This window comes from Ascidia mentula, chromosome 7, assembly GCF_947561715.1.
Source record: "Ascidia mentula chromosome 7, kaAscMent1.1, whole genome shotgun sequence".
NCBI lineage: Eukaryota > Metazoa > Chordata > Ascidiacea > Phlebobranchia > Ascidiidae > Ascidia > Ascidia mentula.
The window spans coordinates 7,684,808-7,712,508 of NC_138572.1; the positions used below are offsets into that span (position 1 = coordinate 7,684,808).

General features: G+C 40.8%; 1 protein-coding gene across 1 annotated transcript; it reads left to right on the top strand.

Annotated features, from left to right (window-relative positions):
• Window positions 1–791: 791 nt before the first annotated feature.
• Window positions 792–26,769, top strand: LOC145909451 (uncharacterized). Its single transcript, XM_082996841.1, has 51 exons — window positions 792–867; window positions 1,067–1,102; window positions 1,206–1,302; window positions 1,598–1,784; window positions 2,080–2,205; window positions 2,486–2,677; window positions 2,963–3,100; window positions 3,378–3,489; window positions 3,981–4,245; window positions 4,535–4,748; window positions 5,408–5,579; window positions 5,911–6,077; window positions 6,458–6,584; window positions 6,836–6,938; window positions 7,307–7,526; window positions 7,872–8,090; window positions 8,219–8,356; window positions 8,617–8,831; window positions 9,254–9,436; window positions 9,751–9,865; window positions 10,013–10,153; window positions 10,626–10,937; window positions 11,350–11,478; window positions 11,617–13,083; window positions 13,301–15,009; window positions 15,204–16,787; window positions 17,086–17,352; window positions 17,511–17,838; window positions 18,122–18,301; window positions 18,390–18,498; window positions 18,566–18,731; window positions 18,953–19,072; window positions 19,352–19,550; window positions 19,963–20,091; window positions 20,443–20,536; window positions 20,597–20,714; window positions 21,019–21,135; window positions 21,243–21,432; window positions 21,607–21,756; window positions 21,915–22,065; window positions 22,355–22,518; window positions 22,836–22,940; window positions 23,009–23,138; window positions 23,203–23,376; window positions 23,768–23,967; window positions 24,286–24,441; window positions 24,752–24,971; window positions 25,056–25,174; window positions 25,724–25,975; window positions 26,299–26,431; window positions 26,681–26,769. Exons 1-51 carry the CDS (start codon window positions 792–794, stop codon window positions 26,767–26,769), a joined length of 12,504 nt encoding a protein of 4,167 aa, XP_082852967.1.
• The last annotated feature ends 932 nt before the right edge of the window (window positions 26,770–27,701 follow it).

Here is a 27,701-nt window from a genome sequence, read left to right on the forward strand (position 1 = left end):
AGGACCTACGCAGTGGGGCGATCCTGCCAATCATGCCATTGCATGAAATATGCGTAGTTTCAAGTAAAATATAATTCTGTCTTCACAGTTGTACGTAATTTTCTTCTCCTTAAGTCGTTCTTTAAGATAACAACTCCCAATGAATTGCTTTATTTCAGAGTAGGAAGGACGAACTCCAGCTTCTTCAGCTGATGTGGCAGTGCTCTACTCTTAAAGTGAACCACACCTTTTTCAGGTTTAAAGAGCAAACATTTTTGTCATACTAAATTACGTTTTGTAAAAAAATCAATATCACAAGCATTTAAATTTGCTCTTAATATTGTGGCTTTTAACTTTTGTTATATGGTTCTTTATGTTGATGGGCTCAGCAAAAGTATATATGGTCTTGTGATGTAGCATACGATGAAGCTGCTAATCGTGTAGCATCCTGTGCATACCCTGCTGGAAGCTTCCGATTCACACTACATGTTTACGGCGACTGCGATAACAAACCGCACACTTGCATGCTTGCAGATATTGCAACGGGACGTGTTTGCCTGGAACTTTCATTATGTCACCCACAACTCCTTTGTTGGCGCCGATCCGACCGACCACGGCGTCAAATTGGCCTGCGGTCTTTATTGGGCCCCGCGTGTCGATTTCCTTGGGGTCAAGGTTCGGTTCTGCGATTGGTAATATAAAGGAAGGGCCGACGAGGGCCTGAGCATTCTGTGCGAGAGTTGTTTCGGAAAAAGTTGGCAATTCTCATTTATTTTTCTACTCGACAAACTCTCCGAACGATATTTGCTATCATGAGGCTCGCAACGGCCTTGTTGTTGTGGTTGCTTACTCTTGCTGTGGCGGCAAAAGGACAAGAAGCTATAGGATGTGAGTATTTGAAAATTTGTCTGACATACATAAAAAACGAATATGATAATTGCGTTGTTGATTGTTCAATGTGAGGAGCAGTTTTTGTTGTTGTTGTTTTGTTATTTGTAACGATTTCGACAGAAAAACTAAACTAAATGCGTAACAATTTGTATTTTCAAACAGAAAATATTACCTGTAATTACATTTATATTTACAGCAACCGAAGATTTCTTCGACTTTCCGCCATGCAAACGTAAGTTGAGCTGAGAATATCGGCACGGAGCAGTCGAGTGCCGCAACAAGAAATATTTAGGTGTACCTCAATACATACAAACTTAAGCAATTGTTTTCCACAGCTGTGCAAAACTTCTTTCTCGGAAACAAGTACACGTATCAATACGTTGGAATTGTTGAAACCCAACAACATGAAATAAAAAACGGCGCTTTGCTCAAGTAAGTCTCGAAAGTTTCAAGAAACTGAACAATTTGTCAACGAAATGACCGTTTATTGCAGTCATTAACTAAATGTAGCTAGTGATACGTCCTTTGCAGAACCGAGTGAGATGTATAAAGTGGAATTATAAATTACTTTAAAAAGAATCAATTTTTGCCATTTTGACATGTACTAACTTTGTGTAGTTGTCTTAAATGTTGATACGGACTAAAATATTGTCCTATTCGAATATTTGCCTTTTGCATATGGCTTGTTGCTTTTGGAAACTTTACGTCGAATAATTGTCATCTGCAGCTGTTCGGTTGAAATCAAGATCCCGTACAAATGTGCGGGCACCTTGTCCTTCAACAAGTGCGAGGTGTACGAAAGCACTCCGCTGCCTGACGGATCCCTGTCGTACACCACTAAGTCGGCGACACTCAACCGCGTCTCAAAGCTGATGCGACGCAACCCAGTGTACTTTCACTTTGGCGACGGAATGGTAATTGTTGTTTAGTTCTTTTAAGCCGTAAGTTTTCATTTTTTTTGTCTTTACAATTGTGCTTATGATGTATAACATTTTTTTCATGGACAATATTTTTCAAATGACAAAGCTAGAAAATACAGTTTTACCACGAAACATACACTGTCATTGCTGCAGTTGAAATCACTAAATTTCCGAAAATTTTATCTTTTTCGCAAAACCTGAATTTCGCAAGGTGTAATTTGTCCAATTCAGGCCAAAACCTTTTTGTTTCTGATCTAAGCCAAACAGTTTACCATCATGACCTTTTCAGATCACAAAGGTATTTGCCGACCCGACTGAGCCTTCCGATGTGCTCAACATCAAGAAAGCTGCTCTTTCGGCTCTGCAAATCGACTTCCGCACCCTCAGACGCGCGGACCTGAAGGTCCCAGTCGAGGTTACAATTTTGTTCTACAATATTTCTCGTTGTAATTTCCCCTTCCATTAACTATCTTTGGTTTAACAGTCGTGTTTTATTCACAAATTTGCGCCTGAGGCTCCCCTTCCATTTAATATCTATTTATGTATTACGATACGCTAACAAGTCTTGGGCTGCCATGTCAGTGAACCGTTTGACTTCGTAAGCTTTGTTGAAAATTCTTACTTCGCGTAACCATCAATGACATCAATCCGTGCATTGCTTGTTAGCTTTGAACAAACCTGATGTACCGTTGTAGTATGAGGAGGAAAGTATTTTCGGTGTCGGGAACGTCAAAGCTGAAATCCGCACGGTGGCGGTAGGGGCTCCGAGACGCGTGACGGTAGAAAGGAACACGGACAACTTCAAGTTCCCGTGGCGCATTGAAGACTATGGACAAGTTCACACACCTGGCGAGACACCCAATGTCAGAGCTTTCGCTAGCAACCTGGTAAGCGTTTTCAAAGTTTTGCATTTGGAATATTTCTAATGATAAATTTTAATTTTTATGTTGCACGTGACCTGACGTTTTTGCCCCATCGCATGAAACAAACAGAGATTATTTCTTTTTTGACAAAGCGTTTGGGTTAAAAATAGGGCTGATATACTTAATGGCATGATATCTAAAATGACATAAAAAAAAATACTTTTTGTTCGTCTGCCGCTCTTACTTTACCAACATAGGGATTTCGATAGGTTCATGTACAGGTAAAACCTATTACGCAACGTTCAACAGATCTCGGGCGCTCTGCAAAAAATGGAGAAGCCGCCGGTGCAGAAATGTGAGTATTTGTTGGAACGCGGTCGGGTTATCGAGGAAGTTGCTTGTGTGGAGGAGAAACCCGGAGTTGCGCTTGAAAACGACTATCTAAAGGTAGGAATGTCGACAAACATGCGATGTTCCGTTGATGGTATTGCGAATTTAATAGCTGGTATGTGTGGTATATTGCTACAAGACGACTCATGTGGCAAAAATGCTGCATAGCAATCGAAACGTTGATACTTAGAATTTTTCGCCAGAAGAGCGGTCTTTCAGTAATAAATATGCCTGGCATCGTCAGTGAATTATGTGTGGTATATTGCAATGTATATATAAAGAATTATTCCTTCAAAGCGTACTTGCTTTCTTTGAGAATTTTTTCTGTTGACAGTGGTTGGTTGCTCCGTTATTGGGTAACAGCGATAACATTCGCGCCAAGATCACAATGAACATCAAAAGGAAAGCGTTTGCTCCAATGGAAAGCAACGATCGTATCACACAAAGTAAATTTACCTGCCATTTTGTGTTGTTTGTCGTACCTGACATTGGGGTGAATATTAAAAAGCATACCGCACGAATATACTGTCTTAAAACGAACAGAGCAGCCCCAAACTGCCATGAAAAATGCCTATGGAGTCATACCAGACAGGCATGAATTATGAAAGGTTAAATTGCAAAAATTTTGTCCTTTTGAAAAAAATTAGTTTTATTCGTAAGTGTGTCATATATTTTGACTCAGAAGTAATGCCATGCTTACGCATAGCAAGGCGGGATCGCCCCACTGCGCAGGCCCTTTGTATTTGGCGATCACAGCTCTAATATTCTGATCATAAGGTTCACAGGCTTCGCAGCCAAGCTGGATCAGCCACTTTTCCCGACAAGTCGGAGCGAGATCTGAAAAATCAAGGGCCTGCGCAGTGGGGCGATCCCGCCCAAGAAAATCAAGAATATTTTGACTCCTACTTATCACATATAATCGTACTGTTATTTTCAGCCGAACGAGCCCAAATCAAAAATGCCTACACCAAACATTCGGTCATTTACGAGGAGCAATGGAAGGAGGTCATCGAAGGTCAGTTCGTTGCCTTTGACCCTGAATCGGTCATGCGCGACCTGATACTGACCCCGAATGACCCTTACGCGGCTGCAAAATTCGCCAAAATCGCCAGGTACCTTCCGACACTGAGCAGTGCCGAAATTCAAACCCTGTGGAGCAAGTTGTCGCGAACTTACAGTGGAGAGCAAATGGAAAGTTTGACGTAAGAACAAATATTTGACAAATATATGTTGATATAGCCAAGCGAATTATGTTTTTTATCTGCTTTGAAGTTCCCTCATTTTTAAGCCAAGTAATTTTGAAAGCGATAATAGTGCGTGGGCAATTGTTCTAAATTTGTGGCATAACCCGAACAACATATCTCCATAATTCAGAGAAACATACACGCACATATTCGCTTATAAATGTACATAAATAATTAAAATTTCTGGTCATCGAATGACATAATGTTAATGATACCAAACGTAACAGCTAATCTTTGTATTTTACAGATCGCTTTGGGTGCAAATTTTATACCGTTGTAGCTCCCTGGCTCTTCGCTGCCACCTACCGACTTGTCGCGAAGCACTAGCATGTCAGGCGGGACTGCAAAATTTCGTTTCATCCAATAGCATGGCTAGTTGGACGCCGCAAATTGAAAGCGGTGTTATGAAGGCAGTGGCTGAGTTTGAAAACCCAAGTGCTGAAGTTGTAGCCCTTGCATACGTAAGTTGGATACATTTGCTAGATGTTAATGCAGAGAAATATAACCAAAAAAAATATGAGTAAAAAATGTGAATAAAATAAATGTGAATTTGTCAGGCCACCAAAAGCTTACATATAGACAAAATAGGAAAAATGGAGGGAAAAATAAAGTTTTATAACGTTAAACAACCGTAACCCAAACAGTATCGTTAAATTATTGGGAATTGCTCTTCTGACACTTGAGTTTATAAAATGTTTATTGAAACCGACGTTTCGTCTACCATCCGGCGAGACTTCCTCAGGGTAATGTCACACAATAATGCATCAAGCGCATGAACACTAAAAACGCAAGAAAAACGTAAGAAAAACGTAAGAAAAAGGGGAAATGGATAACATTGGCACTGTTTGTATCGTCACGTGGCCAGGTGTGTAACGGGGCGTAACACTTACAACAATTTGTTGTAAACCACTGGAAAGTACACACATCGCTCTTTGTCATTCACGCAATGGTTGTTCTTATGAATGTGGAGTGATTCCAGGAATAGTATCGTTCAATATTCGCCAACTCAAACTAACCAAAAATCAACTAGCAATAGTACTAATTCCGAGCAAATGTGGTCATTTTGTTCAACATATTCCTTGTTAATGTGTTCTATCCTAACGTTTGCCACATTTTTCAGAACATTGCTTCCCAAAGAACATCCCCTCTTTCAGTACTGACCCTCGGAAAAGTATTGGTTCGTCACGTAAAAGCTCATCGGGTTGAAACACTCGATAGTTCGGTGATACAGGCCATAAACTTCCTTCAAACCCTTCTTAACTCGGATTGCTCGATCTCAAGCTCCTACAACGGTATGTGATAGCGGCTGATATGCATATTGACTGGGCCGTGTCAAGGCTTAGAGAGTTGTACTCGTTTTCCATTTGATTGTTTGCTACGCAGCCCAAACTTTTGACAATGCATCTACACAGTATAATAATTGACTGTTGGTACGAGAGACATATTCTGTGCAGAATTCTAATCTGTAGTGTGTGATTTTAAGGCGAGGATCACAATTGTTTGTAGCAAAGATTAAATGTAAAAATGTAAATGAGTTCCGCGGTTACCATATACTGCAATACTTTTTAAGAACCGAATTTTAATTTATTCTCGTCACCATTTGATTAAAGTAAATATTTTTAGAACACGAAGTACTAATGATTGCTGCGACGAAGGCCCTCAATTCACTTCCCTCATCTGCTCAACTCAACCCTGTGTTTTTTGTCAACTGCGCATATAACGTCAATGCACCAAAGCCCGTTGCGCTGGAGGCTGTGAGAGCTTTCAAGAAACTTACTCTAACACCGGCAGTAAGTAACAATTTCTTGTTTAATATAGGCCTTGATGTACATATGGTCATTGTCCCTCGCAATGATCTTTCTTAAATATAAATGAACAATAGGGTTGTATGTAATACAACTGTGCCGGCCACCCTGTTAGTATTTATTTGGTGTGCTTGGGTAAAGGTATATCTAAAATCGTCACATTTGTTCCGTTTTTAACTTGCCCATGAAGGAAAGAACCACACAATGTAACTAAAATACAGACAGCGGCTGGTTTATGTGTAGTAAACTGCAGGTAGGCGTTTGCATGTAATGCTTCCGTAGAAGCTCGCCTATAAGCTTCATTTGACTAATATGGTTTTCTATGAGACTTAACATTTGTTGACCGAAAATTTGTAAACACTCAGATGAGAGCCAAAGTGATGACGATCTTTGCTGACAACAGTCGCCCCATCGAAGTCCGACTTTCTTGTTACGTTTATTTGATCAATAACCAACCAACAATGGGCGAATTCGGACGAATCTCCGACATCGGTAACTTATGTCAATTGCCCAATGTGTTTTCCCCCGTTATATTGTCTTGAAATATTGCCAACATTAAAATATTGTTAATTGGTAGTTTAATTAAATCAAGTAGTTTATATAAGTGTTCATAAGGAATTGAAACGTCAAAACCGGATTTGTTTTTCAATATTCGTAATTTCAACAACAACACGGGTAAAGGTGTATTTAAAGTTTCAAAACAATGCGTATTTCACGTTGTGTTCAACCCCTGCTTTGTGCAGTCGCCTTGGATGAAACACCGAAAGCCGTGAAGTACTACGTAAAACAACACATCAAGACCCAAATCCAATACCGTGGCACAAGGTTCTGCATGCTTAGCAGGAGGTAGGGCCACGTTAAGCACCCATAAAAGTAATTTAGGATTACCTTGTTTAAACTTACACGAGTAAAATCGTCAATACAAAAGAGCGATGGTTATTGTCCGTTGTATGATTTGTCCAAATTATTTGTTTGGTTTGTTGTGATGCACATGACCATAATATTAAAATGATGGGAATGTTGTGGAGAATGTGAAGAGTGTGATACAAATTTTATTTGCTTAACTGGTTTTCAGTGAATGTAAAAAAAATGGTGGAAAAACTTGATGGGCCTGATACAAATTCACTATTTTATGTGTTTGAACACACGTCACAAAACACAACCTTTTCCTATGGTTTAACCTTGCCCAAAACAAGTTACAACCCTATGTACAGCTTTGCCGACAACATCTTGACGTCGCTGAGAAGAAACAACTGGGTTGAGGTGGATCTTCATAATCAGGTTAAAACAGTCACGGAGAAGGAATACAACTACGCACGTCCAATCTACGTCCCGTATTTGCGACGAGAAATTAATTTCTTTGTAAAATCCAGCATCATCATGCCACTAGACAGCATTATTCCTCTGCTGGCCAATGTCGGTATTAGCGGAGAGGTGAGTCCTTTTTTGATTTAAATCACAATGCCATCTAAATATGTTTGGTACTATTATTATATTACTCAATACAGAAAATGGTTTTCGCAATCAAGCCATCACTGAGCTGATAAATTTCATATTGTAAACGTATTGATTACGTGGCCTTCAACTGTGTTGTTAACATACGAACGTGCTTCTGTAATACTATGTTGACTAAGTTCATTGTACGGCCAAGTTAACATAGAAAGGTTGAACGATGTCAGAATATCTAAAACGCTTTTATTTTGCTGCCATTTTCATTTAATTAAGCTTTGCATTTTTCTTTTTTGGAGACATTTGAAGGTAAAAAATTTTGCTCTTCAGATTGAGGGTAAAAATCTCACACTCTTGGAGTTGACATTGGACTTGAACAAGATGATCTCACTTCTTCGTCCTCTCATGGGAAGTGGAGGACTCTTCCAGGAACCGCGTCTTGAAGAGCTGCTCAACCTACCTCTGTCTCAACTCCTGGCAAGCGCTACGAACGAGATGCCGCCCCTCACAGAAGGCGAACTACGTAGTCTTGCCCAAATCCAGGACGAGGTAATTACTCGTCATATCATACACAACAAAGATAATCAATATATTTGGGGGACTCTTAATATCTGCCCCCGATCCACAATGCAGTTACCATACTGGTAGAGACACAGTTCCTGACCGCTTTTTTGCAGGCATTCGTCGCTTACGACATGCTGAAAATGCAAGACAGCTGGCCGATCTACATTAGACTTCTCAACTCCGAAATTGATCTAAACAACCTTTTCAAGATGCCATGGTTAAGAGGATTGAACCTTAACATTTTATGGAAAGTAAGTAAATGCTTCTGCACATTGTGATTAGTAATATTTAGTTTCAAAGCCTTCCTGAACAAAAAGTAATTTTTATTGTCAAATCACCAGTCTTTATTTCACGTCAACAATTTATTCACAAAATACCTCCTAAACAATGCAAGCGTAAAGAAAGGCGCTGAATACTTTTTATGCATGTTATGTAAACTAAATATTTTTACTTTATTAAATTTAACTGATACGAGAAGAATACCTTGTAAGCAAACCTTTGTTTACGGCAGCTTTCGCAAGAGTTTGAGAGTGGCAAAACTTTCAACGGTCTTGAGGCAGATGAACCAATAAGAATACACACTGCCTCGCCTACTTCAATCGGTTTGCCCCACGTCCAACATATCAACTTGGCATATTACTACAACTTGCAATCAACACTGACAGCTCAGATCCGAAACATTTTCCTTTATCGAAGAGGGACAATTTCTGCCATGGCCAAACCCGTGTAAGTACCCTTCATCCGGATTCGTTGGTAAACTGAAGAAATGCTTCTCGGAAATTTAACGACTCAGAGGCGAAGATAGGGTTTATAAACGATTTTATTGATTTAGTTTTTAAACTTCTAAAATCTGTAGCACCTTGGTGCAAAACCGAAGGTCTATAATAATGTTCGCCTGTACTATCGTCTGTTTGAATTAACGTAATATAACGCTATGGAGTATAAGGTTGTGATCCGTGTAACAGGATGTAATTTCACCCAAGTACTGTATAACAGATAAAAATTTGCGTTGTCGGACTCTTTTCTATTAGCAATGCAGCCAATAAAGACGTACTTTTATCAACAATCCTTGCAAGACAAACGACTTGGGGTTTTGTATAAAAGTTGCCGATCCAGAAAAACTAAACAGTTGTTTAACTGTTTTACAGACTGAGATCCAGCGTGGAATGGAGTCACACGATTCAGCTGCCAGGTGGCGCTACATGTGGCGCAGGGTACTTGGTCAACGTTGGCCATAAAAGCGACATCAGCGTGAGCATGAATGTGGAACCGTATGAAGTGACCATGAACTTTGCCCCCCTGCCAGAAATAACTGAACTTATCACTCTCACGTAAGAACATGTGTAACCTTTTACAGAAGGGTTCTTCCTTCACCTTCCCATCTAGTGCAAATATCCTTTTTATAAAAGCAATATCGATCTAAGGGTAACCGTATTTGTTTCCAAGCAACTAATGCTGTCATTGTTTTTGTTGCCACACCCAACGGAGCATCACACGAGACTTGGTCCTAACAATGCGAAAAATATGTAACAATATCACGACAATATTTGTCTTGATCGCATTAAATCTATTAGTAATGATATTTTATATGTGCTTCATTTAATTTTTGTCTAACTTATATAACGGTACTTATTCAAACGTTTAGAACCAACAACTTGGCTGTTGTAAACGGATTGTTAAAGGTGATTCCCCGGCCTGCGGAATGCGCTAAAACGTGTCTCGAAAGCAATTGCAACAGGGGAACCCACCTTCACTACAAGGTAAACTATTTGAAAAGTTAAAGCAGCAGCCCCAAAATCGTCTGTTTGATGTTAAGCATAAATCAATACAGGTTGTAGCGTTCTTTAGTTATTTCTAACTATCCATGGTCAAAAATCAATTACGGAAATTTCATTGTCTATGCACAGAACTGTTTCAATCACCCAGTCGACATTGGTCTCTACTTGAGAAGCGACGAAAGATTCCATTATCAACTAAAGGTTAACACGGGCGAACTCATCTCTATCATCAACAACGAAAATGTGGAGGGCAAAGGTATCGAAGTATCGGTAAGAAACCTGTTTTACAATGCAATTTAATAAAGCCTCTATGCTTGCAGTAATGCCCCAACTCACAAAATACATTCGCAAGCATAAAGAATGAAACATCTCGCAGTGTTTTGCCCCTGCAAACGTGATCTGACAATCGGTGTCAACGAGTCCTTCTTTATTTTGTGCCCCTGAATGTATGTGTGGTTTACTGCGGAATCAATACCTGAAGTCTCGCTGAATCGCGGACGAAACGTCGTAACAATACAGCACGTTAATTTTATGCCAAAAGAGCAGTACATTTTAAATAAAGAATGATACTATGTAAACTAAATATGTTTGCAACCAGCAATCGTGTTTTTGCATGAAATAAATAGGTATATCTGCAAGCGCGGAGATTCGTCGCAATTGTAATTATATTTACTGACATGGAGAAGCATACATAGTAAGGCAAATGAAACTTACGTTTTTAAAATATACATTTTTATTGAAGCTTGGAAGAAGAGCCAGCGCTACGGACACAAACATCGCCAACCAATGGAAAATCGGCTGTAAATACTTCCCAACTCTTTCCCAACTCCGTTGGGAGTACACCTACCAGGACCAGCAACCGTGGGTGGTGATACTCAAGTCTGCATTGCAACGCATTGATGTCGAAGACGAACAGAGTCCAATGGACTACTACCAAGCCGCCTTTAAGTGGGTCAGACCTGACGGAACGAACGCTTACAACAACGAATTGAAAATTTCCCGCCAGGCGAACCCGGAGAGTGCTTTCTACGAGCTTATGAGCTACTTTTCCCACGTAAGTAACAAAATACGGAAATCTTCTGTACGGGATAATTTGAATGTAAAATTAAATAATTATAATTTCTTTAAAATGTCAAACAAATGGTATACTTAACCCAGCTAGGTAAAATAAGTTTTAAATCTGGGGTAGGCAAACATTCTCAACAATTTATGAATAAACTAACTTATTTATAAAAAATAACGTTTGTAAGTTGTCACCAAATTGCAAATAAAGCTTGCACAAATCTTCTTTAGTATAAATTGTGTTCTTTAGAAGCACTTATGTTAACATTTGACTTACTAGAAATAAAGATCAAACGGGCCAGGTATTTGCCCGTATCTGCTCTAAATATAGAGTCGTGGTCTATACGCTAGAAACCATATGTAAAGTTAGCATGGCTTGCCAGCTAATGTTTTCATTTCTTCAGCATTCCAGCGAAGCACCCACCTACACTGTGGATGGTAAATTCCAGTTACCAGTCCTGGGACACTACATGGCCAAAGGCCTGGTCAAAAGCGAAGATACCAACCTTGCAAGTTACACAGCTCGTGTCGTGGTAAGCTTTGTATGATCAATTGAACTGTTTTTGTTAACCGTATGTTATAATCAGAGTAACAACGAGATATTTGCTGTATCTTTTAAACAACTCGATTACTTTTGAACAAAATTAATCCATTTGCATTTTTTTATTTAGTTAAGGAAGGGCACCGTTAAGCAACCAGGACCAACAATCGGTCATTTCAGCATACAAACTAACCCTGTGACGGACGGAGCCATGACAGGGTTTCTCACCGTGGCCAAGGTCGAAGAAATGGCCATGCCAATGGTTCCGTTCACTGAGATCATCATGCGCCTCAGGAGCATCAACGACACCACTGGAAATTGCCGTAACATTGTTCATTTGGAAGGAATGAGACGCGACGGTCGACCCACGTCTTTTGTTAACCTACGATATGATCTTACCGAGACCACGCCCACCAACAGAGCGATCCAAGCCACCCTTACATGTAACACATGGCAGACCCAAATGGACTTCATGACGCCCAATACCACTGCTATTACGATGACCACCAGAGCCTTGTTACCAGCAAAGGACATTCCCAACACTTTGATGGACTCCAACCAACAAAACGAGGTCAGAATCGGCGAGTACGATATCGCGTATAACCCAACTTGTATAACGTGGGACCTCGTTGCTATGGAAACAACTGACGGTGCAACTTCACTAAAAATGGATTGGACTACAACGCCCTCGAAGAGTCCTGTATTTAAGTGGGCGATCCCTGAGCAAATATCTTACTACACTCACATGACTTGGATGCCGAACGTGTGCAATCAATGTCATAACTTGAATATTAAGCTACCGTACCTCAGCATGACCAGTCGGTATTTGAGAAACAGCTGGTTGGATGTCGAATGGAGGACTGGCGTTGACGTGCATAAGAATATGCTTTCCTACCTATATTTACCACATTACGTCCATGTCTTGTTGAATCGCTACTATACCAATGACAGGTTAACCTTCGGTTTTGCGGAGAGTATAAAGCAAACCACTACAGATCACGACGTTTCGGCCTCATTGATGTATTACTTCAGTGAAAGACGGTTTAACGCCAATGCATGGTTGAATGCCTCAGGCGATTGGTTCGACGATTACCATTTTGTCTGTAACATGTCTTGCTCTCGATGCGTTCCTCTGCTTGAAACTGTTTTCAAAACCGACCTCAGCATCAAAGGACATAGTATGTCGCCATCTGAACTAGCCGAGTTTGCTCCCAAAGACCGTGGTTACAATCTGAATATAGAATTTGTTCACAATCATCCCGAAGTGGCTGCAATCGCCACAAGCTGGAAATACGAAATTATCAGAAACAAAGATCTCAAACGCCTCCGAACCAGTTTTAACTTCAGATATGAAAATCTCTACCAGTCGATGTATTCATTCTTATCCAATAACGTGTTGGAACTGCCGTTGGCGCTTAACATCACGATAAAGCCTGATGCCCCAAGTAGTACATCAGCACACGATGTTTCGATGAGCTTCGGGCCAAGATCATTGTGGCAGGGAACAATACATCACGGACCTGTTGTTGCGGCAAGGTTTCCTACAGTCTGTACAGGCCGGAAAACTTGCATGTACTCAAATGTCTCAATGTCACAGGTTGGAATTTAGAATATTTTTTTTCTATGTAGGTTTCAACATGTGCAATCTGTGTTATACTAATGCATTGACAACATTTTTAAAGATCACTTTAAATGAACTTTACCAGGAAATACTACTACAACATTCTTAACTATACACGAGTTACGACCCGTTTTAATATATTGAATCCAAAAGTACGGCATTTGGTCCCTAATATACTTTGTTAAATTATTAGATCACAAATTGTCCCGACTTCAGCGTATTCTTTGCTGGGAAGGAAGCAGCAAACGTTTATTCTCGAACCAGATGCTCCACCCTCGGTATGGACACGGTCTGGTCAGGAGCTGCATCAAGAACTAGCATCAAGATCGACGGGAGGCACGACCCAACCATGATGATTGATCACCTCGATGTTATCTTGGAACAAACGAGAAGCCGCAAGCTCCTTGAATTGACAAGCGAGCTTTCAAGGCCAATCATGTTTATCCCCGTGAAAACGAAAGTGCGAGTCTTGGTGGACCGACCACGAGTTGAGGCCCTACTGAACACAGGTACGTGGAGGGTCGAAGCACGCTACTCTGAGAATGAGGAATTCATGTGGAGTGTCGCTACTAACGGAGTGCCAGTTGAACTCGACTGTGTGTACAGAGCTACAGTGGTGGCTGACAGTATGTCGATAGCTATTCCAAGATGTGCTTTTAGGTTCCGTCCACTTACTTCTAACGCCATCTACAACACCACGGTAGTTGGAAGTGTTTCATCTGCATCTCGATGGAACCTTAACATCAACATGCTAGCCGACAACCAACCTCTAATAAAGGTTCAAGCTGCTCTAGCCGGAAACACACTAAGCACGAAGGCTTTATGTGGCGAAGGTGTCGATTCTCCTTGCAACATTACCGCAACTTTCACCCCTTCGTCATTCGCTTTTAACGCGAGACTGTATGAAAACAACCTGAATTGCGCTTGGATGGAAAACAACCTTTTGTTAAACGTCGCCACTCCAACTTTAACCTTTAAAACCACGTTGCAATTGACCCCGACCGTTCGCGTTGTATTGAACTTCAATTCCCCGACGATCTTCTCAAACTCCATTGTCTGGGACAACGGTTTGCAGTCCATGAATCTGGAAGGTCGTTCTGTTAGAATTCCCGGCTTTGCTGTTCCTTGCTCGTGGCGATGCATGTATCAAACCACACCAGCCATGCCTACCCACTGGGACATGATGGTCAGCTTTGGCGTAGAAGCTACCTATAGGTACAAATACTTTAAAGGTAGCAACAACCCAGTTCTTCCATTCCACATTCCATCGATATCAACTTCAAGCCAACTTCATCTGTTGAAGTTTGAGTACAGGACGTCCAACAGCCTTGCTTTCTTTGATAACCTAAACGTGTATACTGAGGATTGGGGACGATTGCTCACAACTACCTGGAACACGACCATCAACGTTTGGCCATTTGTGAAGGAAAGTACGTGGAGAAGTATGGTTTCAACCGCCTGGCCTCTCTATTCCTGCTCAACGTGCATGGGACCCATCGCCATCTACGCCAAATACGACGCAAGTAAATCTACTGAGGAACAATTCAACGCCACAGTTTTGTTGGTAGATACAGCAGACATCATCATGAACTACACGACGCGCATGCGTAACAGCGAAAGTTTGCTTTACCTTAAAGGCAGTACGAACATCCGGCTTGGAAGGCTTGAGGCGGAGAGCAGACCTGCATGGCTCATTGTAAAGCACATCGACATTGCTCAGTCCAGCTACAAGGTTGATATTACTATACAGAGCAGCGGTTTAGACGAGAACATCTTGCTTGAAACAAAGAACAACTACCGAGTGTCCACTTCTCTTAGCTCGAAAATGCAGCTCCGCAGTCCTTATGCATCCCTACGTTATCTGATTGAAGTTGACTCGACAAGGGCGTTGATCACCTGCAGGTAAATGCAACTAACGCACAGTTGTTACCTACTTGTCAAAATATCTCTGTTTTCACGCATTTATAAACCTGATTTGTTAAAATCGCGCAAAAAACTTTTTATTACAAAATAACTTGTTACAGTTTAACCAAGACTTTTTAAAAAGAACGTTGTTTTTACCACATATTCTTAAACAGTATTTTTGTTCTTTTCAGTTACCCTGATACACGCGACGCCTTATTGCTACTCGATGTGGATGTCAACCAAGACAGAATACAGGTCCGCGATGCCAGAATCACATTAGGCATGCACCAGTGGCAGCTTAGCGGCATGACAGCAAGTCTCGTACGCAACATCGACCAGAATATAGTCGGTTTCTCCTTGCAAAACCTTAGATTCTCGCGTACATGCAAGTGCAGCGCCGAGGCCCCTTGTCCGTGCGAGTTCACAGTAATAGGAAATGCACGTGTCGAGCTGGGCGGCGAATGGAACATTCACATCCGGGACACTTTGGGCAAGATGATCAACGTGAGGTTTGTCCTTACACCGAGCGACCCGATTAGCTTGGAAACCCTGGTCCATTTGAATCTACCTGTTGTTCTCTTGGACATGACCTTCACCGGACAGTACTCACAAGCCTTAGTAAATGACAACATGACAATGTCTATGACACTCCGCAACCCCATGACTGGCAAAATGGTTCCTGTGGTTAAATCGTGGTATCGTTCAAGTATGGCTGTAGATGCCAATACCAACATGATGAAAGGGTACATGTACTCCACCACCCACTATTGGAATTTGCTTTCTCCTGGTAAGCCCATATCCAGCAGTTTCAATTTAACTTTCGGACCGAACGCAGAATTAGTGGGAAGAGAAGTCTATGCAGCGGTAATTATAGGCGAGTGGATGACCACTCAGCGATGGATTTATTCCTCCGAGTGTTACCACACGTACACAATGGGCAGAATTGAAATCTGCGACCCAAGGAGAATGAGCCTGGACGCCACCGTCGATTTTCCTCTTTTGAAATCAACTGCAAACTGGAGGTTCGAGGACAACAGATGGCATGGAACAACTTTGTTTGATATGTACCAACCGACAGGCGCTTGCTGCAAGCCGTGGTACCACTTTACCGAATCATTTGACTTGGAGTGGATAAGCACGCCAGACTTTGTAAGCGGATCTTACAACATTACTTCGCATCTTATGTGGCCTATGGATGTCTCCACGACATTAGTGTGGACGATGAAACCAAACGAGGACCGCACAGCCAAAACCACAACGATCAGTATAGGAATGCAAGACAACCTTCCGATTACGCTTGTGCACAGTCCTGCCTCAAACATGATGAACCACGTCCGTATTACTTCAGGCAACCAGTTGATTTTGAACAGTGACATGGTCGTATCCAATTGCCTCAGTCAAGTGGAAGTGATCTGTATTCCTTCTAGAATTCAGCTTTCCAACTTGGATGTCAACCTTCCAATAACAGCCATGCTCCGTACGATTCCAATGCTTAAAGGACTTGTCCCCGACAACGGAATGTTCGATTTGAGTCTCGAAAATTCCGGAGCCACCATGACCATTACCTGCGCAAATTCTGCCTGTACCATCACCACCAATGTCCAGATGAACGGTCCATCGATGCCTGAAAATCTGATAATGGACAGCACCTTTACGATGTCAGTGGAAACGTGGCATTATCGCATGACACTCAATCACTGGGACGCAATGAACACTTGGACTTGGACACCCGCAACTATGGCTTTCATCTGCGAAACGACTATGACCACACCATGGTAAAGTGCTACTAATACGATTAGTTAGTAATGAATTGCAGATACATCACAATGTACACTATAGTAAGTGTGAATGTATGTTAGGTGCGGACAGTACAACTACAACTATTTTTTCTCCAAAAAAAATTGACTTACTGTGAAAAAATCTCAATATACTTAATATTCCCAATAACTAACGCAAGTGTTTATTTTTCACGGACTACGTGTTACAAGAGTCGCCACCTTCGTGCATGAGAAATACCACGTTATAGGTACGCGCTGCCACTTTGCAAACAACTTAACATATTCCTGCATACAGGGTTAAGCATCGCTCTACACTACACTGCCCAGGACCCCTTATGCTGGATGAAATGACCTTTATGCTGAAGACTATGGGTGACATGCGGGACGTTCTTCCAATCGATATTGACCTAGAGTACCACCGTCACACATCAGCAGGCACATGGAATCTTAACCTGCGGTCATGCTCCATAAGCATTCCTTCATTTATGGTTTTTAATGTGTCACTCGGGGTTGACGGCACCTTGACGCCAATACGACTTAGATGGGAGATAAGCACAGCCAGGTAGTAATTGCATTATTTAAGATTAAATATATTTCCAATAATGACACAAAGTTGAATTAACCATCAAAAGTGAAATTTTGTGAATATTTTTTTGCTGAAATTTGGTTCCTCCTTCTATCGGTGTTTGTGTTCCTTGTTCTCAGAAATATTGTTTTCAGTTACCCGATGCTCAACCACATTGTGTCGGTCGTCCTTCGCACCACTGTTCCTTCCGAGCAATGGACATGCAACCTGATGATCAGCAACATCTTCCTGTGGACAAAGACCACCTGGAATCTCACTCCAAGATCTGTTGTCCTTAACGATCTAGTGACTGGACTTCCGGACAATCCACATGGTGTCAATATCCGCTATGAGTTAGAGGCAGCCACAAGCACAAAAATTGCAGTGTTGACTTACAATGACAGAAATACTGTTTACCAGTGCACAGGCAGACCAATGCAGACCACGCCCAACACTTTGGCTGTCACCTGTACGAGAACGGAGGTAATTCTGGATTTGCTCTATTTCATCCCGTTTTTAGATATTACTTTAATAAGAAAGAATAATGTAATCCTATGTTTGTTTTTACTGATTTTTAGCTGTGGTATTATGCACCATATAAGACTGTGCAACTCTTAGCAATTGCTTACTTTTGGCAACTTACGTGGTGTTTATTTTCAGTACGTTTGTTGCCAAAGGAAAACAACTGGTGAGAGTGCTATAGTCTTATAAATATTTGGCACAAAAAAATTATCAATAACTCCTCACTCACTTGTAACTATTTTAGCCAACTCCTGCAAAGGCACCAGCAAGGCCCGTTACCGTTGCTGAATGGCAAATGGATGCGAGTTACATGATTGGCTACGATGTTCCCAACGCTGACTGGCTTAGAGTTCTTAAATTCCTTGTCACATTCAACACCAGCCGTTTGATGGATCAACCATGGCTGGAGGAAACCCTCAGAACGGTAAAATGCCTGTTCTGTTATGGGGCGTATACTCCTTCAAGTTTCACCAAGAAATTGTGTAGTAAAACTGTTTTTTCATTCAATTCAGAGATTCCATGTCAGTGATCCTGACCTGTGTACACGACTTTCAACGTACATTTGCAACGCAAACAAGAGACTAATAGACACCTGGAGGAACAGAATGGACCCAAAACTAGGTCAAAACACGTCAAGGAGTTGGAGTTAGATAGCATTTTGATTAACATTTACACTTATCTTTTGCAGTGAGCAACGTTTTGAACAAGTTCTATCAGCTTGGAAAGCCGTATTATTCTTACGCGAAGCCTTACCTTAAGCCAATCGTCAAATACTTGAGTAAAGACTATTTGCAAATTGGGTTGAAAACAGTCGGAAACGACGAGGTGTTCGTTATGAATGTAACTTGCCCCGAGTAAGTAAACAACGCAATGTCCTCAAAGTATAGAATAAGCAAGGGATCATTCGTAGACATCTGTGAAAGTAGCTGTTCTGTACTAAGTAACTTCTCAATTCATTTCACAAAGACTAATTGCAACCAGAATGCAAAATATTATAAATACCCAAACTAAGGTCAAGGCCAATAACGCTTTGGAAATGTGGTCAAATGCTACTCTAAACTTTCGAAAATTATAGATGCAAACGAGTAACCGCCACCATTGAAATCAAATTGTCTATGGATGCACATGAACGACCGATCATTACCGTGACCTGTACAACCCCGAAGATGACTGCAACTACGACCCTCACCACTACGTAATCTTATTTTATGTTTGTTGTATAAAGTGGAATTTCATCTTAGCAATCGGAAGTATGCATGCAGTCTTAACAAAAAGAATATTATTGCAGCTAAATAATTTATATTAAAGTGGGATACACGAGAGAATAAAAAATATCATGATATTTCCAGGGTTGTTGAATACCAAAAGGTCTTAAAGCGAACGTAAAATCGTGTATGGCCACAATACAGAGAAAAAAACACACTGTATACGTTCAAAACGTAAGCAAACACAAATAAAAAATTCAATTATCCAGATTCCCAATTCGTCCTGTGAGTTTGCATTGGGTGATGGGGACGAACGAGGTTTCAATGACTACAGAGACCGACGAACACGACACATTGATGGGAATGACGATGACAGCGAAAATGGGTACCGGGCGCGCGATTCGCTGCGTCGCAGAAAGAGCTTCTGCCACTACAATGTCGATGCCATGCGTTTGCAACAAGCTGGAGGTAGCAAAATATGTCTTTACTGTTTCAAAAGTATGTAAGTCTAAAACTTAGTAATATTTCACGAAAGGATTGTTTGGCAGTATCGCCCCATTGCAGAGGTCCTTGCTTGGCGATCACAGCTATCGTATCGCGATCATTAGGTTTGCAGCCTAGCTCGATCAGCAACTTTTTCCTGACAAGTCGGAGCATGATTTGAAAAATCAAACTCCCGGTAAGGTTTGAACTCACGATCCTGGGCCAACCAGGCCCAACGCTCTACCAATTGAGCTACAGGAGATCAAATCTTGCTCCGACTTGTCAGGAAAAAGTGACTGATCTATCTAGGCTGCAATGCCTGGTTTGCAAAGCCTGCAAACCTAATAAGTTTAAAACTTTTAGGATTTTCTGTGATTTATCAGCTTTTTTTCTTTAGGGTGATACCTTGGGACCAGAAGTTGCCCGATTCAACATTCCAATTCTCTTCATGGAGGCACTTTACGCTAAAATAAACGAGTACAGCGCATATGCTGTGCTCAAGAACATTCCAGCTAAAATCAAACAGGTAAACAGCAAAGTCGTGTGCGAGTTAGTAAAAAATAGTGAACGAATTAAATGCACCTTGTGCTAAATCGTCACAATCGATTGCCTCTAATACGTATTTATAAATGACCAGTTTTTTACACAAAGGATTTGCTTTAATAAGGTGTATTTAAGTAAGAAATTGACGAAATATGTATTCCTGCATACTGTAATAACATGCTGAAACCATTCCTAAAGCAAGTGCTCTGTGTGAATTAGTACTGGAATTGCAGTGATTTTTTCTCGCAATTCATTGGTTTTAGATTCAAATATATAACTAGAAGTCATTTAAAATACTCCAACTATAACATAGTTTGCCGCTTACTGTACACAGGATTTGGCTCTAAGTGTCGAAGCAGCACATAAACTGGACCTGTACATCGCAAATTTAAAACAGTATGTCTTCAATCAGTTGTATCCCGTTTACGGTAAGGCCACATCTTATAAGAGGTTTTCGAAACTAACATATATATCAAAACTTGAAACAGGAGAAAGCTCTGTTGTATTGGGAAGAATAAATCTTGGAATTGCCAGTGTTACGATAATCATGGAAACGCCAAACAACAACATCCATACTGGATGGAAATTGGTAGTTTCCTCTGTTGAGTAAGTTAACAAGTCCCAGTTTGTTAATCTCCATTTTAACTGTAACTAGTTAATAACCTACGCTATGCGGTAGTTAATCCTTTTAAGGCTGCATTTGCAATTTGTTGCTCTCAAGGACCTGTGTGTTATTACTATTTCGCGTGTCGGATGTTTTTATATTTTCCAACACTCATTTGGGGCATATAAACAGCATGTTTTATCCTAATCATCAACTCCTTTTTTACACTCTTTGCCATTGCTTTTCTATGCAGAGAAAAACTATATTTAGATGCAGTAATCTGTAACGATTTACTTCTTGTAACAGAATTCCGGAGTTAAACCAAGAGATGAAGATATCCCTGCTCAACGTTGGCAATGAACCAATACTTAACCTTTACACCATGAACCAATTTTATTGGATGTACGGCAACTGGAACGTAAGGTACAGGAATGACCTTTTACATGTGGATTTGAAGTGACAAAAGCATATGCGTTGTTTCCACATAATTTAGATGTTTCAATGCGTTTAACTATCGTGTTTCATTACAGAACATGGGAGTTTTTCAACGCATCGTTCTCACTAGTGGGCAGTAGTGAGTGTGTCAACATTACCACAAGGCGATCTAATGCAGATCGAACTATTCGGGAATTCGAGATTCGATTCAAAGACATTAACGGTTCCCCCTATACGTGTATTGTTAACACCGAGAGGGCGATTAGATTGACCTGCAACGTAGAGGTACAGAACTTTAACAGTTCCTTTACGCGTTCCTTTTCATTCCGTCCAAGAAAGGCATTAAAATACGTTTTATGTGCCAATGTTTGATGTGCACATTGAGGCTTTTTATTTGGAGATTTGTCAAGATGTCTGCGTATCTATAAGTTCTGCGAGTAAACGCGTATATTATGATAGGTTGAAGGCGTTACACACCAAGTATGCAATGTGGAGTGGAGCAAAGAAATTTTCGGAATGAAGGGCCTTATGGTTGCTTCAATGATGACAACACCAATGGTTTATCAAGCAGCAGTTCGACCAACCGAGTTCAAACGCAAATTCAGGAGGGTAAGATTATATGCAAACTAATGTCCCAACAAAAACGGTTTGTGGCAGATACAACCAATGTTGGCAATAAGGATATGAAACTGTTTGTGGGCTCCTGATTCAATTCAATAAAATCGATTTATTGCACAACAAGATTCAACGCTCAAAAATGTTTGCAGTGGTTCAGTATCACGAACAGGGAAGCGAGCGATGCGCTGTGCGATTACATCAGTATGACATGCCAAAAACTTGTGAATTACATGAACGACCGTTCTGCCCATTACATCGTCAAGTACAACGTTGCCTACATGGCCAAATATTACAACAAAGGTGAGTTCCACCAGGGGCGGATGTAGGGGAGACCGAATGATCCCACAGACAAAAGGGTTGTGTAAGATTGAGCCTGCTTTGTCTGGGGTATAAATGACTTTCTTCTCGTCTAGCGACCAAAATTGTCATTAATAGGTCACAACAGGTTACAAAGCAACTTTATCTTTGTGTTAAAGTGCACTCAAAGTGCACTCAAAGTGCACTCAAAGTGCACTCAAAGTGCAATCAAAGTGCACTTAGTTTCCGCGAATCCTGGAGTCAACAGCAACATGTTGTGTTTCTATTTAAGAACTGGCCAAGATGTTCTTCGAGAGTTGGATGTCATCCAACGACTTCATCCTGTACCGGACGACACTCGAACGGTTTATAAATAATGCGATCTCTCAGTTTGGTCGGGCGCTCCTGGACAATTTGGTGGAGAAGATCCTACAAATCGAAAGCTATTATCGCAAGGTTTAGTTTTCTCGTCGACTTTACTTCTTTTAAGTCAAACAGAAATATATGTTTGTATAAGCAACTGTAAAATCTAAACACATAATTTCGTGAAAATCATAATGTCAATGGTTATACTTGGGTTTTATAAAGCTATGGATAGAATGTAAAGTCGTGCAATTTTGGGAGAACAATATAAGCAACATGTCCAGTAGCATTAGAAAAACATATCCATTCATATAATAGCTAAGTCAAAAAAAAATTTCAGATGACTATAACGATTGTGTGACACTTGTTTATTGAAATCATTTTACAAAATCCTCGCATCTTATTTACAGGTGAAAAGATTAAGTTACGTTTTCTTGGACAAATTACCAAGCACTAACGTGTTGGTCAGCTACAAAGTGAAAGATTACATTCATCTGATGCACACCACCACTGAGGTATGTACACTAAACCGATACAAAATAATTATGGGTTTTAAATATTATCCAAAGTATTTTCTTCACAGAACGTTCATTTTTACCACTACGAGTATGCAACCAAGTTATTGACACAGACCAGTCCCATTGCGCGTTTTTGGAATTTTTTGCAGCGCAGCTGGGGCATCAACCTTGGGTGGCTTTTGTTTAACTCGCAAGGTAAGCTGCAAAATTCTGGTGACCCCGATGCAGCAGTAGTTTATCCGTGTTCACATCTTTGCAGGACCTATTTATTACAACATTCTGACACCTACCATAAACCAAGTAATTACAAGCAATGGAGTTTATTTGGAGTTGCCTACACCAGAGGAAAACAGCCAGTGTAGCTATGTTTACGTCACCGACCCAGCGCGCAATCGTTTCAGCGTCATTTCCAAAGGAAGAAACCTGATCTTGGGTATGCGCGTGTCTAATGTAACTATATGACCTAAAGGCAAGCATGTATATGGAGATGAATCTTACATACAACAATGCATTTCGCCGTTTCTGTGTGCATACAACGCATGAGTCAATTTGGTCCTCCCACGTATACCGATTAGATGGGGAATGTTGTCAAACAAAGAAAACAGCATCAAGTAGCGCATTGTATATAGCTGCAACAAATGCTTTGACCTGTCCTAAACCTTTGCACATTTCCTCAACGTTTTTTCATGGCAATTGTACTTATTCTGATAATGCCCACAATTCCCACAAATGCAGGTAGAAGTTTGGCTGACTTAGCTGAAGGTTTACAAGTGACCGCGCCACGGAGGATATAGACATATGTTGTAATTCGCTTTTTATTACAGCTTTGCCCGGCAAACTCATTGAGCTCGCAAGCTCTCGTACAGCCTACGTCACCACAACCTCCCGCCAACTGGTCAACTTACCTTACGTCGCTGATGACGTGATTTGTGGTTACCGAGGAGACAAGGCGTACTGCCAGTGCCCATACTTAAGCCTGGTGATAAAGTTTGCCGCCAACAATCGATCCCTTAGAAGTATTAGGGTAGGTATTGATCTGCTGTTTTCCGTGATTTCATAACAGTACGTTTGCATTGATTTATTTGGTCAATTGTAACAACCGATGCTGAATTTGAGTAAATAAACTTCAAAATAACGCCGCGTTTTCACAATAATTTAGCCCGGCTTAATGTCGCCTAAACGTATTGAACTAAAGTGGTATAAAGTGTTCGGCAATAATCTTGCTACTTTATTTTGCCATTTCAAAAGGTCCGCGTTTGCTTGCTTCCTAATCTTACATTATCATGTGGTTTAATTGAAAGCAAACCCCAGATTTTATTGAGTTTTTGTGGTGTTTCCCCAGCTTTACAACGAAGTCAGTTACGTCATCGGAGCAATGGGCACCATGGCGGATGGGAGGATCCCCACTCTTTTCTTGCCTAATGGCGATGAAGCCCAAACTACAACCGAACTGTTGAACGCTTATAGCCTCAAAGAGAACTGCGCTAGAGTCATGTCTGTAAGTTGACCATTTCTTGGAATAGTCGCCATATATTTAACGGGACGAAACTGCTGTGAAAAGACATTTGTTATATTTTCTTTGTGCTGTACTTAACCACATATATATTCTGCATTTAATTCCGTTTTCAAATAGGCTACTGTTTAACATAATATCAAAATTATGTTTGAGCAGTTAGTATAGCAGCTTTTTACGAATGCAAAAATCTTATGGGGGAAAGGTTCTTTTAAACAGTATTTATATGAGATGTCAGCACTTGAGTTGCTTGAAAGTGTGACGCACTCTTTAAAAATGTCAAATATTCCTTTAGCATATTCCTATGCACTGGGATGCGGAGTCCCGCGGTGTCGCCGCATGCGAAAGCAACCTTCCATCGAACCTCCCGGCACATTATTCTGTCCACTACGCTACGTACAAGAAAGCCTGTTCGCTTGGTAACGTGGGCGAATACCCTGTCGATCCATGCTGGTATCGCCAAGTATTCTCCCAATACATGAGGTCTATGATGGATTCGAACTACATGCACTGCTGTACGTTTTGTTGTAAATTTAGCAGAAAAATTGAGTTTTATGTCAATTTGTATTATCATTTCTCTATGCTGTGCTTTCATTTAGGTCCAAGCCCCGTGCACAAGTCCCTGTATATCATGTTATCATTGAGTGCGGACTCCAATCGCATTTCAGCTGCAAAGGTGGCTCGCAAAATTGCCATGAAATCTAAGAGGTCCGACGCGGTAAGTTAACATTCTGCCTTGCCACAAATCAACTTCAATTTAATAAACACTATTTCCGGGGTAAGTATATGGATATATAGCAGTGTTGTATTCTAGCCGAAATCGCCCAACTGTGCTTCGTATTTTTCGAAATCTACCAGATATTGATCAATCATTTAAAGTTGCATCGCAGCATTTGCTGGATCACAGCCACATTTACGTAATAAGCCAAAGCGAGATACGAAAAGTCACGCTTTGGTGAGATTTGAACTCAAAACAAGACTTTGAAACAACGCTGCTCACCAGTCTGGGTGCAGTGGAGCCTTGACTCAAGCGCACAATTTGTAGAGGCCCGGGCATTCCTTTGAATCTCATTTGCGCTAGTAATATTTATTACCTACAGGACTATTTATTACTTAGTGTTCGTTTAAATAATGGGAAAACTAAAAAAATGCCAGTATTATATCACCTTCAATATTGTATCGTGCCTTTCTTCTTTTCTTATCTAAACAGAACCATCATATATTAAAATTTCGTCCGCAATGATAAAAAAGCCAAATATGTATGCAGGCATACGACTCCATCTACTTGGTAACTTACGGGGCGACTGAAGCTTCTTCCCACCCAACGGTGTTAGATCTTACCGAAATGAGCGATAACGAGATCCGCCAGGTCATTCGTGATCTGCATATCAACGGTCCACGCTACAGTCACGAGTCTACCCTTGAAGCTCTCCGATACATGGCAGAGCATTACAGATCGGCCAGCGGAGCGGCTGTGGCAAAAACCATCGCCTTGATCGCCCCCGAGAAACCCCGCGAGGTATACTGTGTGTTGGGATTATAGATTTCTGGCTGCTTATGGGATATTAAATGAACGTGTTAGTAGAGACGATTAGACGTGCCAGGCCAGACACGCATAACGATTGATTTGACGATGTTACAAGACATTGTTGCCTTTCCATATTCAAACAAACTTTGAACGGTCAAAAATACATTTTTAGGGGTAATAAAATGTTCGGGGACATATGGGTCATAAAATGTTCGTTAATTTATGCACAGTGTATAATTTTTGCATGTAATGATAGACCGTGTATGTTGCAAATAATTTGTTAGGATGCTTGATATTTGGTATATTTTTGTCAGAACTGCGGTATGACCGACATGAATGCGCTCATTGAGGACCTGGTCGGTGACTCCACATCGGTATTCATGTACTCCCGTCTCACACAAGAACAGTGTAAACAGATGAGGATTAACCTTGTTCTAAACACGGGAGGTGAGTGGTTCTTTACATCAGGTTTCAACTACGAAACCGGCTTTTAATATTTAAAAAGCCGATTTAACAGCATTTCCTTCTTTTTCGTTTTTTTTCGCCTGGGCTATTTTATTGCCAAAGTATCCCATAATAATTTATTAAGCACAAAGATAACCGACGTAATGTTGATCCGCAGTTCTATTTAATGTTAATTGACTTTGTACCATTGACAATAAACCGCAGGTATCACTTTACCTTTGACGTTTGTAGGTGTTTGCGTAACAAAGTCAACCCGCGTCATGGTGCAGTTCATGGATGAACAGGTTACACACCTCTCGAAACTCCAACGAAGCTGTTAACCACATCTCATAACGAACATCGACCCAACCCGCTTTCCCCCAGTTCTTTTTTTCTTTAATTAAAAGTAATTTGTGTTCGTGCACATGAGCTTTGGCCCTGTGCTGTGTGTTGTAACAATACGATTCTCGAATAAACTGCAGGAAAAAGTGACGTGCTTTTGTTGTGGGTCTTTTCGAATTACCATGGTACGTCGAGCGCAGAGCTACCTTTACATCAACAATGCACGATATTTTGTGGCGAACAAAGGAAACCGTCTACCATTAAACGTTAATTCAAGATATAATTTGGTTGATGTTATTGTATATCGCAATGATTTATACCCGATGAATAACGTTCACTGGCGGCCATAGCGTGACGGGCAAGCTTCGAACGATATTCGAAGCAAACGAAAAAAGGCAAGTCAATGTCTATGCAGTTGGGCGAACCTTGTCATGCAAGCGGATGTAGTTTTTCGGCGTTTCTCATTAAATGGTTACAATAGAAATTTAACGTATATGGAATATAACGAATAAATCTTGTGAGAGCTGAATAGGATCCTTCAAGGCACCTCATTGTGTAGTTTTAAGTTGATTCATTGCATATTAAATAGTTGTACCTAAGCGACCCTAGAGGTGTTTGGTTGCATACGAAGGCGAATGATCAATAGCGCTGTTATTTACTTAGTCACACTTTTCAGCAAATACAGAAATCTAAACATATGGACAGCCAGGTTTATTTGAACTAAAACAAGTCGCATTTGAGCGCTTTGCAAGTTCTTTATCCGTAACATTAGAACTTTTGTTGTTGTTTAGTATGTATATATATATATAACAGAATACTGGATAACCTTTGCTTTCAAATTGTTCCGGTTATCCGTGTTTTAGTGTTGTCAAATGTTGTATTAAATACTGAAAACGCCTGTTCAGTTTGTCGTTGAGTATAAAACGCATCA